The 13,302-nt window shown below is 39.6% G+C and overlaps 1 protein-coding gene across 1 annotated transcript; it reads right to left on the bottom strand.

The window, feature by feature from the left end:
* Window positions 1–1,662: 1,662 nt before the first annotated feature.
* On the bottom strand, window positions 1,663–10,906 carry LOC144635130 (matrix metalloproteinase-18-like). The gene is made up of 6 exons (XM_078494197.1): window positions 10,698–10,906; window positions 7,337–7,591; window positions 6,206–6,440; window positions 4,878–5,099; window positions 3,364–3,643; window positions 1,663–2,861 (listed from the first exon to the last, which is right to left on the bottom strand). Exons 1-6 carry the CDS (start codon window positions 10,779–10,781, stop codon window positions 2,366–2,368), a joined length of 1,572 nt encoding a protein of 523 aa, XP_078350323.1. The 5' UTR covers window positions 10,782–10,906; the 3' UTR covers window positions 1,663–2,365.
* Window positions 10,907–13,302: the final 2,396 nt, after the last annotated feature.

Below are 13,302 nucleotides of genomic sequence, written 5' to 3'. Positions count from 1 at the left end.
TTTTCAGTGTTAGAAACTTTGCCCGATTTTGTACGTGATTGCACTTGTCTTCATAGCTTCCCTGAACAGAAATCAGAGTAAGGAACACAGTAACTTCCTGTATTAGATTTCCTGAGCCTCCTTTCTTTAATACAGCAACCTTGCCATGTATGAACCATTTCCTCGAAAAACAAGGGCAGCTCTAGAGAGAATTTCTTGTTCGAGGCGATCGAGCTTGTGAGTCAGTAACCTCACAGAAAAAGCCGCAGCTAATATTTCGCGGGGTCTTCCGGTTTGAATTGTTGTTTCAGCTGATAGCGGACCGAGGTACTTTTTGCGGTTTTGCGGGGCCGTTTTGAGGCCACCAAAACGTCAAATTGTTCAAATTTGCACCGAAACATGTATAAGCGTCTAATAAGTAAATTATCTTTGGAAAAATAGACATGAAAATAGAAATTTTTGTCGCAGTATCACTGAGCCGAACTATTATAACGCATATTAATTTCAAGTCAAGCCTGAAACCCCGAGGTTAGTTCGTCTGCAACGCAGGCTAGCTCGTAAAGGAAGAATGAGAAAACTCTTCTTCTCTTTCTGGAAGGTTAATGAGGAATAAGAACGATTATTAAAATTATCAATTATCGAACTGACTTCAATGTTTGGTACAACCGAATTCAAGCTTTGCCCAGTCTTTTCCAACTCAGTTTATTACCGGTAGAATCCAGATTTCTAAAACCATCGGTTTCTATAAACTACCGACTTCTCGAATAACCAGAAATGGTTTCCTGGATAGTACTTTTCTGCAATTTTACCGCCGATTCCCTCCCGATTAATAATAATAATAAGAATTTAGCAGGGAGCCCACGTCACAAAGGTGGTTTTCAGTGGGGCCCTGCAGGTTGGTATTGGTATTTCTGTACTGTTTCTCGAAACAATTTTCGTTTCCCCTAAATCCGGATTCTTCTGTCTTGGTGTGACTGCGGAAAACAGAAACAAGAGTTGGTTTGGTAATTTCTGGTACTGAATAAATGAGAGGAAAAAGTCAATCTAGCATCAACCAGAATACAACGGATCCAAACTTGAACAAGATTTTTTCCAGTAATTATTTCAAGAATACGTGTGAATGCATAGGCGGCGGAGCAGGGAAAGGGGGATGGGCAGGCCGGACTATAGCCCGCCAAACAAAAATTTGGAGGGGCTCAGTCCCCCCACACCCCAGTCTGAAAGTATCACTAGCGCAGCATAAAATTGGTTAAGTTTGTCAAGACACAAATCGTTTTATCAGTATCGTGCTTGGCGGGATAATATGGTGTAGGACTTTCAACGAAACTCATTTCCCAAAACGCTTCTAGGAGAAGTCCGCAATCTGTTGCGATTGTATTTGACATCCACAGAGCGTACATTTTCTGCCTTCCGACGTCTAAAGAACAACTCAAAAATCCCAAAACGCTACTAAAAGAGGTCCGCAATCTGTTAAGATTGTATTTGACATCCACAGAGCGTATCTGCCTTCCGACGTCTAAAGAACAACTCAAACAGCACCATAAAGTAGGGTCGCCTAAACTGCCTAGTTATGCATTGTCACAAATCGATTACGGACACTGTTACAGACATTTTGAAAAGTTTGAGTAGGGGGATACGACCCCTGTCCCTGGTGGTTATGGGCTTGGCTTGGAATACGTTGCCCCCCCCCCCCCCCCCCCCTCCTCCTCCCCCTACACGTTTCAAAACGCCCCTCTGAAATGTGACTGAAAACTGACAGGGCAAGACATTTTTTGGTTTGCCGTTTAATTCCACATGATAAAGGACCAACTGAGGGAACAAAGTAACACACATGTAGTATTTTAAAACAAACATCAAAACCACTTAGGTAGTATTCACTCAGTACTGAATATAAATGAATGTAAATAATGACAAGCTTTCTTACGCAAATAGTGTAAACTTATCAACCTATGTTAATTACATTTTTATTATCAAAGACTTTGTGCAGCTAAATATGACTGTGTTTGAGTAAAAGGCTTCATAAATTGGCATCAACAGCCCTCAGCTTCTTGCCCGCAAGAGGGTTCTGGGCCTACTTATATAAAATATATGCTTATAATTCGTACATTCTCTTTTGTTGTTACAGAAAGATTACAAATAAATATATATACACTACAATATTTGTTTTATGATGTAAAAGTCTCTTTATCTTACATAATTAATGACTGATATTACTGAAAAGCGTAAGATTATTGATTGAGTGATTGATTGATTGATCACGGATTGATTGATCGCGGATTAATTAATTGATGATTGATCGACTGAATTAAGTTTTCATATCCATTGCAACGTAAGGTCGTTTCAATATGAAATCATCATAACCTTTAAAATGATCTTTGATATGAGACTACAGTAAAAATTTCATAATGAAGCTCGCGAACACAAAAAATTCCACATTATTTGGAAAAACACTGCGAGATCCACTGCGATTTGAAGAACGATATGGTGATATTTTCCCGCCAATTAGTCCAGCTGGAGAGCACCCCATCCAATAAGTTGATATCGACTTGGGGTAGCCATTCCGTATTCGAACAGATGCGTCATCTAAGGCGTAATATTGTGTCCCCTTGAAAAAGTATGTTTTGCCATTTTTCCACTGAAGGGCGGCGTCGAGGTGGTTCGGTAGCTCGGGTAACACGGAGTGAATAGTTTTGGGGTAACCAGGATCAATACTTTTTTTATTGTTGTTATATCTCCAAAACATTTTGCCTTTGAAGATGTACAACTCTCCATTTGCACCCCATTCTACAGCAGCGTCCATGTTGTGTACCTCGGTGGGCAGGTTTAATTCAGTTATGTTTGTTGGCCCTTGTACCAGTGTTCGGTTTGCGTATGTCCAATATCTACAAAGTAAAAGAATATTTCCTGGTTATTTCATGTTTATTTTGTGTGTGGAATACATCTTAAACTGATAAAACTGCAATTAATTTTTGGCTTTGGAGCAGATCCGTAGACAGTTGTCCGGAAACGTGTTAATGTTGAAAATTATTCGAATGTCACTTAATCAAGTTAAATCAGTCCGAGCAATTTATTACAACGGTTGTAAATTGGAAAAAAATTGTCGAAGACTGCAAAATGTCTTCGCGGCCCGTTTCCAAAAGTTCCAAAGATTTTACGACAGTAATTAATGAGCGTTTTTGTTGGTACTTTTTTTTCGAAAATTTGCCGAAGTCTTCCGATGATTGCCGACGATGCTACGAAACACCGCTCCGTATTTAGATTGGTTAATATCGAATGCTTATAGATTATTAGAGATAATTCGGCTTAGTAAGTTTCATAGAAGCCTGATCAGTCCAATACGAAATCTTTGCAATTAAAGAATTTTAAAAACATCAACTCACTGACCTCGCTCCTTTGAAAATGAACGTAAGTCCGTCATAATGTCTTGTATATCCAGCATCGATATCATCCTCGAGTCCTTCCCAGAACTGTGATATTTTCAGAGCATCGGTGTAAGCTCCCTGATCGCCGACTGGCCAGAAATGCGCGCCCTTGAAGGCGTACGTGGTCTGGTCAGCGGTCATTATCATGGCGTCAAGCGTACTGCTGCATGGATTGGGTTTTCCTGGAGACTGGGTCGGGTCAAGGTGAGGTGTAGGCGTGACTCTGTTGATTGATGGCTTACCTAATGATGTCACAACAATCATGATGTTAACTCATGCGTGCTCTATTATACGCCACACAGCGGTCAAACGCAGCGCGCGTGCGCAGTTACTGTGCAATTCCCGCCAAACTTCTCCATACAAAGTCTTAAATTCAGAAAACTTTCGCTTTAAAGCCAAAAGTAACGCCGTCCCTGGAAGTTAAGGTAACACCGCTTATGGATTGGAATGATATCATCTCCACTGAGTGTCCCAGCTTGAACTGTTCTTTCACCGTACCATTTCTTTAACAATTTCCTACAAAATTTCACACTTTCGAGACAAATTCTCAGAAAATTCGAGGCGCCGAAAACCGGAGGTGACGTCATTTTTGCGTTTGACCGCTGTGTGATTATACGCAGCATTGCGCACAACACGTGGCCACACCCTTTGGGGCGAGGTTGGGGGGGGGGAGGGAAGAAAAAAAACGGCAAACGCTACAACACTTGTGCAACTTTGGTGCCAAGCAAGCTCTGACGTTTTCAATTATGTGACAAAAACGGCGATGTCGATCGGATCGTTAATTTTGCTCTCAAGAAAGAAAATTCGAAAAACGAAATAGATCGTCATGTTTGGGTCAAAAATTAATTAAGAAGGCGCACAGTCAGAAGCCAGGAAAAAGCTGTTGGTTGAGCCATGTTATTGCGCGCAATGTTGCAGATATTGGACCCATTGTTGCAACTAAATTGTGGCGCGCAATGGTGAAGAGGTAAAAGAGATTCTACACGTTTCGTGGACCAATTTCGGTCTTTCGGAGCGAAATGTACATGGCATCATTTCAGGAATTACCCTACGGGTCTTTGCACACAAACTTTATCGACCTAATTAGTGAAAGTGAGAGTAATGAAGAATTTACCATCGGCACAAGAGGATTAAGACGAGTAAGGCTGGAGTAATTTTACATGTAAGGGAAGCCGTTATTTTTTTTCGAAATTTACAAAATGCCTTTCATTTCGGAGGATCCGCTTAAAGTCATTAACGTCACATTTTCTTCTTATCAATTCAAATATAATTTTCAAGCAGACAAGAATAAAAATCATCAACTTAGGGGGTATTTGCATGGATTCCTTTGAAAATTTCTGGATGGTCTTATTGTCAACAGATCTGTTCAGAAGAGCCAAGCTAAAAGTATTATTATCAATCCTCCTAATGTCGCCACTAAATTCATGAACCAGTTTAAACAGAAGGTAGAATTAGTAACATGAAATTGGCACTTACCATATAACTGTTGAATTCCCATGACGTCATCGCGATGAAGTTGAAGACCCGGATGATAACCACGATAAATCGGGTACATGATGGCGCGTTTGTCTGAGGAGTGTTCTAGCCCCAAACTGTGTCCCAACTCATGCAGCGCCAGCCAATTTAGGTCCACTCCTCCCGGCTGGTTTTTAACAGTGAAGGTCTCTTCGTCATCAAAGTGGACATCGCCAAAACTTCCTGGAGTAGGAAAAAAGGTCTAGATTAATTCCATCACTTGACAGGTATAAATTGAACACATAATTGACCAGCTCCGAGTGTTTCACAGCTCAGGAGCTGTAGAGCGCTTGTTCTCGAGTCACAAAGATCATAGGTTCGTATCCCATTGAAGGCTGAATTTCTGTGAACTATGAAGAGCTCGCTCTTTTCACTCCGTCCATATGTGATTTATTTCATGTATTCATCACAGAAAACTTATCATGAGGCATAAGGTTTTTAAAAAAATATTTTTTTTTTTTTTTTTTTTTTAATAAAGATTTTTTTAAAAATTTCCCCCCCTTTTTCCGCAAAAAAAAAAAAAAAAAAAAAAAAAAACCCCCCCCCCCTTTTCCCCCGTTTTGTGCAAAAAATATATTTTTTTAGAGTTTTGATTGGTTCACTCGATTGTCTGTGTCCTTTGTGATTGGCCAGAAAAATAATTTGGTTTTGGTTTAACGACACTCAATTGAAAACTGCTCTATCAAGAGTTATCACAGATTTTTTCACTTATTACACTACTCCTTCAGCCTCACTTTTCAAATAAAATTATATCGTATCTATATAAGTTGGACTTGTCGCGTCCGGGAGGAAGGGGACTCTTATTTGAAAGGGAAGGGGATATCATCGGGAAAAGTTGAATTAAACCCGGCCCCTAAATGGAGATCGATCTGGGTGTGGGTCAAGCTTTTCTGGACCCCAAAAAATAAAAGAGACCATTTTTCATGAATAGTCGGTCTAGACCACCAACATGGTGTGAAGGGCTGGTATTTTTTAATCTCAGTTTCATGTGCAATCCTAAACGGGACATTATCACGGCTGAAAAAAAGAATTGGTGTTCTGTCCTGAACACACTATGCGAGACCAATATCCCGGCTTAATTTGCACTCCTAAGCGAGAAGACGAGCACCATCCCCAGTCCCTTTCATAGGGGAGTCCTTTCCCCGGATTTCGTGACATCAAGTCGAATCTTAACGACTTTTCAAAGACAGAAAGAATTTGAGCCCGCGTAGTTAGAAAGATGTCAGTTTACTTAGGATACACAAAATACTTTGGATAAAACTTCGTCACTGATGTTTTTATAAACCCACCTTCATTGCTTCCTGGAAAGAAGGCATAGGCAAGTTCTCCTCCTCTGCCGTCAAACGAGTATCCTTTGTCTGTCTCTTTTTCAAATATTATCTCAATGTCAGCGGGTCCGGTGGTCACTTTTGAGAAGGTCAGCGGAGTAACCCTTGCCCACATGCTCAGTGCAGCTTGTACTGTGTTGTCAACTTGTTGCTGTGTAAGGTCTGAAGTGTAACTTGCCATCTTGTATGTTAAACGCTAAGCGACATGAAATCATACAATATAACAAACGTAAGAGTTTAGATATGTGTTGTTCAAAATAGACGTAAAGCATGTTTAGTTAAACCAACTGTATTTATAAACGCAGTGAAAATCACAACAGAAAACTGAGAGGCTGAATTACAAGGGTTCAAGTAAGCTCTAGCTTAGCTTTCGTGCCAAATTTAAGTGGACAAAAATCAGTTAGCAACTTAAACGAAGAAAATAGTTTTATCCGCGCGTGTTTAACTAATCAGCTTTCGTGTCTTGGCTTTGTTGTGAATGGGGTTATAGTCACGGTTACCTGGGCCAAACGAGAACCAAAATCAACAGAAGGTATTAAATTCTCAATGCCATTTAGCCTGAAACTCTCATGAGCTCTTGAAAACGTTATCGCCTTTTGGACTTTCTCATCAAATTTAAAGCGACTCATATTATGTTTCCCGAGATTCGTCGAGAGTTTTCTTTCGATTGGCCCACGCTCACTCCGAGTTGAAGAAAACACTAGTGTATGCACTCTTATCTTAAAATCTCGGCCACTCTTTCTCTCTCTCTTTTTCTTCTCCGGCCTTCCAGCTGTGGGGTCGTAGATTACTTCAGGTAAACTAATCATGGCCAAGAATCCCAACTAGATGGAGGATAACCAGTACGATCTAGACATGACATTCCTAGCCTGAGATGAACTGGCCATGGGGACTACCGATAAAAAATTTAGGACCTTCGGCGCATGCAAGCCACTCGGCAATACTCAACCTACTTACATCGGGCATTCAGTGCTTTAAAGTAAAACTAAATGGATTTTAAAAAAAGAAAATAGGCATTATACGATCCTTCACATAACTAATCATTTAGGGAAGAAAAACAAGTACATGTACATGTATTCATAGTATACTTACATTTTTATACCACAAAGTTCCATGTAGAGCGTATCGTTTCTTTCTCCGGAATTGCGCCGTTTTCCCGAGATCTCGAAATCCACATCGCTGTTTGGTAACCAAGTCAATGGTGCTTTGGTCTTGTGGATTTCCAGTCTCATTCAGCCCTGTAAAGCGCTGAAGATTTCTCACGGCTTGATAAAGTTTTCGTCTGCTTCTTGCTTGTCCCAACTTTACATCAGTCGGAGACAAGTATCCGTATCTCTCCAAATAATTCTAAAGTTCGAAAAAGGAGAAAATATGAACTACTCAAACATAGTAATCAAACTTAGTGAATGATTTTGTAACGTCTTGCAAAAATTTAGTGTAAAGTAGACTTAAGAGTGAGGATTCCCTAAAACACGCTTCAATTGGAATCATTTGACTGTTCACAGTGTCTCTATTTTTCAACGCAAAAGAATGTCTATCAACTTTAAAGAATGTCTATTGATTTTTTTGGTCTCATTACTTTAAGTATACTCAGTAAAAAAGTCGAAAGAAACAGCGAGCGAAGCACGATTTTGGGTGGGGGAGGAGGGGGGCAGTTCTCTCGCGATTCCTCTACCGAGTTAAACAATCGAGATAAATTCGAGAAAATAAAGGGGTTGTGAACAGTCTTAGCTTCAAATATAATGCTTTTAGTAAAAATATTTAAAAGGCTCCAGCAATCCAAAAAATCCGTCTGTAAATTCATAGCTACTTCGTACGCACGGTGTCGTTAAGCTTTGAAATTGTCGATATTGTAGAAAAGTGCATCGGAAGAAAAATAGAAGGAACCAAACAGTTACGTCAGGATATAAGCCTGCGTGCAGGCTCTCCTTTTCCGGCCAGCACGGCTCTGTTGCTCGGCACGTAACTCCAAACGTATTACATATACAAGAGAGACTTCCCTCAGGGTTTAAGCTGTGTCTTACTGCATGCGCAAGAACAATGTTGGACAGGCTACAGCTGGGGATTATAAGCTGGTAGAGTAATATCTCATTAGAAACACTTTGCTGACTCTTATTCTATTGTGCATGCAGGAACTATCACACATAAATGAATTACAAATCTCTCAGTATTTTGGAGAACGTGAATTTCCTCATGTTCCTGTTCGCTCATGAACACCGTACCGCCGAAGTATCCACCGCGCGCGAGAAAAATCCTTTGGTACCCAGGGTACTGGCAGGCGTTCGGTTTATTGGAGAGAAGGGCAATAGAGAACGGCGTGAAAAAAAAAAAAGACACAAACTCCTTGCCTATCTTCTATTTGCCGTTCTTCCCACTACATATGAAAGTGCTCAGACAGGTCAATTCATGCCTTTTGAATTCCATTAGAAGAATAGAGCTAAGACAACTAACATTTGTTTCAAAAGTTAGACACCACTGAATCTGATCTATGACAATGGAAAAGAAAAAAATGCGCCTTTTTTTGTTCTTGCTTAATCACTGGTAACTGGAAAATAATTTATGTTTAGCATTTGATTTTAAATTTTCAGGTATTGGAAGAAAAACAAAAAATACGACATTGAATCTTGTGAATAACCATAACGGACGGCCCAAAATAGACAGCTTACTCAACAAAAGTAATTAGTGAATCTGTCAGGACAGGGTTTTGTGGTTTAATAATGCTCCTTTTTAATCAGTAAACACATTTAAAACATCACGCTTTTACTAGCCAGTTCCTTCAATCCTTCAATAGGTATACATGTACGTAAGACATGAATTCTCAGGAAATCTTTAAAAGTTTTAAAAAGCAGTGTGAATGTGTTGGCCCCCCCCCCTCTTTACGGTAGTTACGGTATTGATATGCAGTACTATCATTTAGGGTGGTAATACTGGTCACAGTTTAAAATAACTCCTGAAGGGAGTGTGAACTACTTCTGTTTTTAAATCTGCATTGTTTTACACCGTGATGAGTTGTGGTCTAGTTATTATATAACAACGAACCGCAAAAATTTCCGTCACAAAATGTTCCTGTCTGCGGGCTGCTTTATTCTTCGGCCACTTGATTTTTGTTTTACGCACAGATCTTTTGGTCACATCCGGCGCCGAAAAACATTGAAAACTGCCGAATTCTATTAATTGCTTTTCCCTACATGGACTAAGTTATTCATAGAATGACCTTATTTTTGTTTGTTTTGTTTTCAACTCTGGAGAATGTAGGCGATACATAATTATTTATTCAAGCTTGACATCCTTGGCAAAAACGACAAATCTATATGCAATTTTAATGATTTATCGAAATGAATTTTTAAATGTCTAGCTAACTCGACGAATTTAAGCCTCTACTTTTCATTCTAAAATACAATTGGTGATGTAAATTGCAGAACTGATTCCAGCAAAATTAATGATGAACCACTGTTTAGAACTGTCTAAAATTATCCGGACAACACCAGAGCAAATTTTTTAAAAGGGAAACACCAAATCAAGAGACACACTCGGAGACCAAAGTCGAATCGTTTCAGACCAAAACTTAGACTATTTGAAAAGCTGCGTTGTTAATGACAGCCGGTTAGCAATCTTTTACGTAAATTCTTCCGGAGTCATGCCTAGGGGTTTGTTTGCTTAGTTTGTTCCTTTGGCCCTACGCACAGTAGACTAACATATGACGTCACACGTGACATCACATTAAGAGAATCTGTTCCTTTATCGTCGATCTTTAAACACAGGAAGACCTAAACGAGCCTGTTTGTAAAGTGAAATTCTTCTCTGTAAAATTCATTCCTGAATGATGAATGCATGGAATTATGAATTTTCCACCCATTTCGCCAGACTAGAGATTATTACGGCGTATCAAAGCGGAACGATATTTGCCTGTAAAGCAATATTAGTACAAAATACTATACGTAATTTTGCGGAACATACTGGAGTTGAAAATTCCGTTTTCTCTTTTCTTTTGCCGGTTGTGAGTCATGGTGATAAAGGCACAAAATACTAACGCGTTTTGACAGAAAATGTTAAGAACATATAAATAAACCTGCTTCAAAACAAAACGAAAATATACCAATGTCTGCTTGGTATATATATGCAATTGCAGTTTGCTGAGACTGACGAAGCGAGACAAATATTCGTCTGCGAATTGCGAAAGACCGATGAAAAAAACTTTCTTTATCGTGAGTCAGGCTAAAAAAGAAAGGTTTCTTGAAACGTAATAAATAATCAAACTATCAATAAATTTATTCGAAAGCGTGGAAGGTTAACACTGGGTTAAGTACATTCTCAAATTTTCATTATTCTAGCTTAGAAAATGAAAAATCCTTAGGGTTAGGCTAACCCTAGCTGCCTCGGCATGTTTAGAAAGCGCGAACATGTTGAAGCATTTAAAATAATCAAAACAAACAGATTTCAAATTAAAACTTACCAAAACGTTTTCCGGTACCACGGTAGGCCTTGCTGATACGAGTGCAAACACTGCACTCAAACACACCAGAACTAATGTTCTCATATTTAAAGATGTTAAAGTAAGTTACGATTGTATTTTCCGCTTATAATCGCGTATAAAAATGCCTTGGCCGTCAAGCGAATTTTTGACGTATTCCGTAGGAATACTCAACTTGAAATCTGCAAGTAAATGCCCAGTTATAACCGAAGATTTATTACGTAGTGATTCGTCAAAGGTCACAACACATAGCCAATGAAAACCGTACAATGTTTTTCCTCTTTTTATATAGCGCAACAATGCTGGCATTCCGCCCTTCAGACAATAAAATCCCGCTGTCTGATGAGGAAATGAAGCATGTACTTGATGATGGCAAAGGATATCCGACAAGTTTCGAAATTAAACAAAAACCTTTTTGTAAAACTTCGAAAATAAACATGCCCACTCTCCGGAAATCTAAACACTCTAGAATACCTGTGTAATTTGTGTGGTAAAGGGTGGTTTGTTTCATTCTTGCATAAAATTCAGTATTTTTTAAGACTGGAATGTGTAATTTACCTTGATTTCACTCATTTCAGCCTAGCCTACCCAATATCTTAAAGAGCTTTACAGGTAATCTCCTAAAATAAGCAATTCCGCTTTCAATTTTGAGAGTACTTTCGCACGCATTGCTACAATCGCTTTCAGATCCCTGAGAAGGTCTAAGAAGTTATACAATAGCCGGGCTGATACGCCCTTGTGCATGTGATGCACTGAGCTAAAAACGTTTCAGTGGGTGGTAAGTTCTCAGCCCACTTCAGGACATTGTTAAGCGGGTTATTTTAAGGGTTTATAAATTTATTTCCGGGAAAAAAGCTTGGAGGTCACATTGTGCTTGCAAAAATAGCAGCTGCGCTGTACATTCTTCAAGCAAAAACCTTCGTATCCATAGGCAAGTCCCGAGCTTTATACGAGCTGTTGAAAAAGCTAATAGCGCTGCTGGCCGGCGTTACACATCGATGCCGGAAAGTATGTTAGCTTAGAGCTAGTACTCTGCTTTCGGAAATTGGTTCTGTTCTGAACTCATGCTTGCCCACATACCGGAAGTGCTTCTCAATCCAACCCACCGCAATTAGTCACATACATGTACACTTATCGTGCAAAATGGCATAATTATGGTACCTCATTGACCAGACCTGGTTAACATCTAATTTCTCCCTACAGTATCAATAAGCAGGAAGTGTTAAGAATAAAGGAAAAAAATCCACATCAAAAAAGTGTACGGTAGATGATATCTACTAGCTATAGATTTTGCAACAGCAACATAAATGTGGCAGTCAAAATCGATCTACGATTCGGTTAAAAAACTTTCGGAATTCTTGCGAAAATCTTAAGGCGGCTAGTTAATACAGTCAACTCTCTCTTAAGAGACACCTCTATAAGACGGACACCTCCCATAAGACCCCGGGGGGGGGGGGTACTCCATATAATGGCCTATACGGGGAGGCTCCGCCCCCGAAAGGGGTACCTTTTTCAGGCTTCAGGTATATAAAAGGGTAGCGAATTCACAAGTTTAGGTATATGAAAGGGTATGAAAATCCGTCATTTAGGTTTTTTTTTCACATAAAATCTTGGCCTGTATTTAAAATATTTCGAACATACTTTGCACTTGTTTTATGGCTGCATTATTTTCTAATTTATTAAGCGCTACATAAAAATGACAAAGAAAACGTCCTGTTCTAACAACGGCTATGTCACGTCTTTTAGGTATAACACTGACAAGGGGTACCTTTTCCAGGAAAATCACATCTCAATTCACACCGCTTGCTCGACTACATTCAGTAAAAGGTATACGAAAGGGGTACAATTTCTGTCAAACATGGTATATAAAAGGGTAAGGGGTAAATAGAGCTTGGGGCGGAGAAAATCCATCTCATCACACCCGTCTTGATTACACCTCCCAAAACGTATAAAAACTTTTCCTTGAGTGCCCCCCCCCCCCCCGGGCATAATTTTATTAGACACCCATAAAAAACCCCGACAGACACCTGTTCTAAGTGCTGGTCAAGGCCTGCCGTTTTTCAGTCACTATTTCACTGTAACAAAACTCTTTGTAAGACGGACACCTCTCTAAGACGGACAACAAACACTTTGAAACCGCCAACGGACACGCACAAAAAGTTATTTTCTTAGTGGATAATACTTCAAAACTTGGTATCGACATATAGCATACCAAACTTATCAAAAACAATCCGCTATAACGTGTTACTTCTCTGCGTTAAGTGTATGGGCACCAAAGAGGTAGTTTTCTACTTACAGTATTACCGTTTGTAATGAACAAACGAGTTGAATTTCTGATATTTTTTTGTTTCACTTTATAGGTTTTGCTAAAGTAAGCGACTTAAAACAGACGTGTATTCGTTGTGCATAGCCGTTTAGCTTCGTCATCTCAAAACTTCTGGTGTCACGTTACCTCGGTTCTCTATAAGGCGGACACCTTTCTAAGACGGACAGTTGGGGCCGGTCCCGATGGTGTCCGTCTTAGAGGGAGTTGACTGTATTAAACGGTTTCCAGCCCTTGTGTTTTGAGAAATTATACTAAATACCT

This window comes from Oculina patagonica, chromosome 13 (genome assembly GCF_052425735.1).
Source record: "Oculina patagonica isolate OP01 chromosome 13, crgOcupat, whole genome shotgun sequence".
Lineage (NCBI taxonomy): Eukaryota > Metazoa > Cnidaria > Anthozoa > Scleractinia > Oculinidae > Oculina > Oculina patagonica.
This window is presented reverse-complemented; position numbering and strand designations above follow the sequence as displayed.

Coding starts and splice junctions, on each gene's coding strand:
- LOC144635130 (XM_078494197.1), bottom strand. CDS start 10,781: ATGAGAACATTAGTTCTGGTGTGTTTGAGTGCAGTGTTTGCACTCGTA. Junction 3,644..4,877: donor GGGAATTCAACAGTTATATG/GTAAGTGCCAAT, acceptor TGACATCATTAG/GTAAGCCATCAATCAACAGA. Junction 2,862..3,363: donor TTCATTTTCAAAGGAGCGAG/GTCAGTGAGTTG, acceptor TTTACTTTGTAG/ATATTGGACATACGCAAACC.